We start from the raw sequence: 3,344 nt of genomic DNA, 5'->3' as shown, positions 1-3,344 counted from the left end.
GTGCAATATGTGGCAAAGAAACAATGTCAGAATCGCTGGGATATGCAAAACATTTATGGAGTTATTCCATGTTAAAGAGATACTTGTCAGATTTCCAAAATGACTTATTATCTTTATTCTATGGATTAGCACAATTACACTGATATCAAATGTATATAGTATTTTTATGTACTACTGCTTAAAAAAACAAAGAACCTTAAAAATTACTTTCTTTCTCTATCTTTAGGTAGCCATAACTTTTTTTCTTATTTTCTTGTTGAGGGGGTTGTGTGTGGCCTTGTTTATTGTGAGGTGCCCTGTAATTTTTAATGATAACCTTTTGGGGTACACACAGCTTTTTGTTTGATTTTTATTACATTATCTTATTGGCAATGCATAGACCAAAAAAGGGCAAATCTAGATTTGTATTGATTTTTTCTGATGGAGTTAATCATGCGGGATCAATAATGTGATTTTTTAATAAATTGGATTTTTATAGATGCTGCAGTATCGATTTTTATTTTTTTTTTATTTTATGAATGCAACAACTAGGAAAACGTTTTCTTTTAAACGTAATTTTTTTCTAATAATTAAAAAATATGTATTTTTTATTATTTTTTTGACTTAATAGACAGTCATGGCAGCCATGGGTTCTTTAAAAGATACCTTCTGCAGTGACATGATCCCTCAATCTCATCATAGGTCGGTCCCAACTGGGGTATTTAAATGCTGCAGTCAGAATTGACTTTAGCATTTAAAGGGTTATCCGCCTTCTTTGGAGTTATCCCCAATCTTGGCTTTTGCAGGTGGGTGTCGGCTGTGATAGATGGTCAACACTTACCATGTATGAAGCAGGCTAGGCTCCCTAAAATGAAACCTGATATCTGCTGTACATGTACAGCGCATGTCAGGAAGGGCATAAGAACTTACATGCACTCCAAAACAATTGCTAAATAACAAATGACTTCCCCTCTAAGTAAAAGGACATCACATACCAACTTCCCCATAAAAATAACAAACGTTGATGCCTGCTGTAAAACAATTCAAAAAATCCACTGGTTGGGTCACTTGGACACTGAGAATGGTGTTTGGCTAGTTTGGAATTGCTTCTGTCCTCTATCCCCTCCCCTTGCAGAATTTGCAGGCCTTGGTCACTCTGCATCAGTTTGTACCTCATTTAGTTCTTATGTATGGTTCTTGTTGTTTTTGGTATGTTATGTATTTAAACCCATGCTGTACATATTATACCGCATACACAGTATATAATGCTAATAGACTACGGAAAAATCTTCCTGATATTTACTGCATTTTGAAGTAATGTTCTTCTCAGTAATGATCAGTATCTCCCCAAAGACGTATTATTTATTCTCTCTTTAATTTGAAATACCTTGAGAATTGATACTCCAAAAATATGTAATGTTCCGTTCCTTGGGGGATTCCGGTTTAGATGTACATAAAAGATAGAATATCCTAAGTCATTTTTATTTGCAGAAGCCAGAATACTTCATCTTGCAGGCTACAGAAGATATCTATTGTATATTACCGTGAGGTGCTGATGAAGCAATAACCTTAGAAATAAGTCTGCCATGAACGTTTACTGGGGTACAAAGTAAGATCGACATAGCATGTGCAGTGGATAAAAACAAAAACTCTATTAAAATCAAAGTCCACAAATTTGCTTCAAAGATCATTTAGGACTTTTATATGAGCATCAGTCAAGTTCACACATGTCTCCTCATCATTATTCTTCACAAGAGACCTCCATAGAACTGTTAGAGATGAAGGTGCATGTAGAGAACTCCACCACCGTCACTGAGTTTCTCATCCTGGGATTCCCGGCTCTGAATGATTACAAGTTGCCTTTCTTCTCTATTATTTTTCTCATGTATTGTATGACTATATGTGAAAACCTTTTCATTATTGTACTGGTGTCAACAAGCCAACGTCTCCGATCTCCAATGTATTTCTTCCTCGGACATTTGGCCCTGTCGGATATAATCCAAGTATCAAATATTGTTCCAAAGATGCTGAATGTTATTATAATGAAAGAGAGTTCTATATCTTTTGCAGGGTGTATAAGTCAATTTTACCTTTATGGGGTATCAGTTAGTGCTGAGTGTTTTTTGCTCACGGCCATGTCCTATGACCGGTACTTGGCCATCTGTAAACCTTTACATTATATCTCAATGATGAGTGTCAAGCTCAGATACGGCCTGGTGATCTCATCTTGGGTACTCAGCTTTATGTTCATCCTTATCACACTTGTACTTGTATATAACTTAGACTTCTGTGGGCCAAATATGATTAACCATTTCTTTTGTGACCTTTCCCCTCTTTTAGAACTTTCTTGCTCAGACACAACAGACGTGGCTATTGACATACTGGTACATTCTGTTCTCATAGTTCTGTTACCTTTTTCATTTATTATTGTAACATATGTATGTATTTTTATCACCATCTTTGGGATTCCCTCCACATCAGGCCGGCAAAAAACTTTCTCTACCTGTAGCGCTCACTTGGTGGTTGTTTCTACCTACTATGGTTCCATGCTGATAATCTACATGGTCCCTTACAGAGGGCATTCACTGACAGTTAACAAGTTTATTTCCCTCACCTACATTGTACTAACTCCCCTTCTAAACCCTTTTATATACAGCCTAAGAAACAAAGAGATTCACTCTTCTATCATTACATATTTGATGGTTTGTAATAAGAAAAATATCTTGTGGTAGAAAAGAGGCAAGTGAACCATCAAGAGATCTAGTTTAAGGCTTATTTGGAGTCAAAATATAATTTCCCATCTTCCAACGATGTAATAGCGATAATATTGATACATTACTGGATTCTAATAATTTTATATTAATAGGAAAAAACATTTACTTAAAGTTTTTAAAGAACCCTAATAGGCCCTCGCTAAGACCGTACAAAAATAGTCAAAGTAGACTTAGCCTCCAACATAAAAGCAGCAATATCCTCTGTTATAACTTTGGGGTTAGTCAGGTCTCAGGACTGCCATCTCCTACATGTAAGATGGTTGGCAATACACTAGGACCCCTTTTCACACCTGGAACTTTCTTTAAATTCTGGTGCCTGACAGTTTTGTTCCATTGTCGCAACAGTTCACAGTTTTTTGCATCGTACACTCAACTAGCAAATTATTAACCACCTTGCTATCTGACCACAACAGTATCTGCAAACCTAACTACCAGGCCTAATGCCTTAATGCATCACAGCATTATGCCATTACCAATCACCTTGTCAGAGTAAGGGCTATCAACCCCTGTCACACTCTGAGTAGCTAAGCTCAGGAGGTGTAGCAGGGGCTTTTGTAAGAAGCACACCCTCTTCTTTTCACAAACCTGCCA

General features: G+C 36.7%; 1 protein-coding gene across 1 annotated transcript; it reads left to right on the top strand.

The window, feature by feature from the left end:
* Nucleotides 1–1,706: 1,706 nt before the first annotated feature.
* Nucleotides 1,707–2,711, top strand: LOC136610450 (olfactory receptor 1468-like). Its single transcript, XM_066589678.1, has one exon. The coding sequence runs from the start codon at nucleotides 1,707–1,709 to the stop codon at nucleotides 2,709–2,711; it is 1,005 nt and encodes a 334-aa protein (XP_066445775.1).
* Nucleotides 2,712–3,344: the final 633 nt, after the last annotated feature.

This window comes from Eleutherodactylus coqui, chromosome 2 (genome assembly GCF_035609145.1).
Source record: "Eleutherodactylus coqui strain aEleCoq1 chromosome 2, aEleCoq1.hap1, whole genome shotgun sequence".
Taxonomy (NCBI): domain Eukaryota; kingdom Metazoa; phylum Chordata; class Amphibia; order Anura; family Eleutherodactylidae; genus Eleutherodactylus; species Eleutherodactylus coqui.
This window is presented reverse-complemented; position numbering and strand designations above follow the sequence as displayed.

Bases quoted from the DNA above. Each gene is read 5' to 3' on its own strand.
- LOC136610450 (XM_066589678.1), top strand. From the start codon at position 1,707: ATGTCTCCTCATCATTATTCTTCACAAGAGACCTCCATAGAACTGTTA.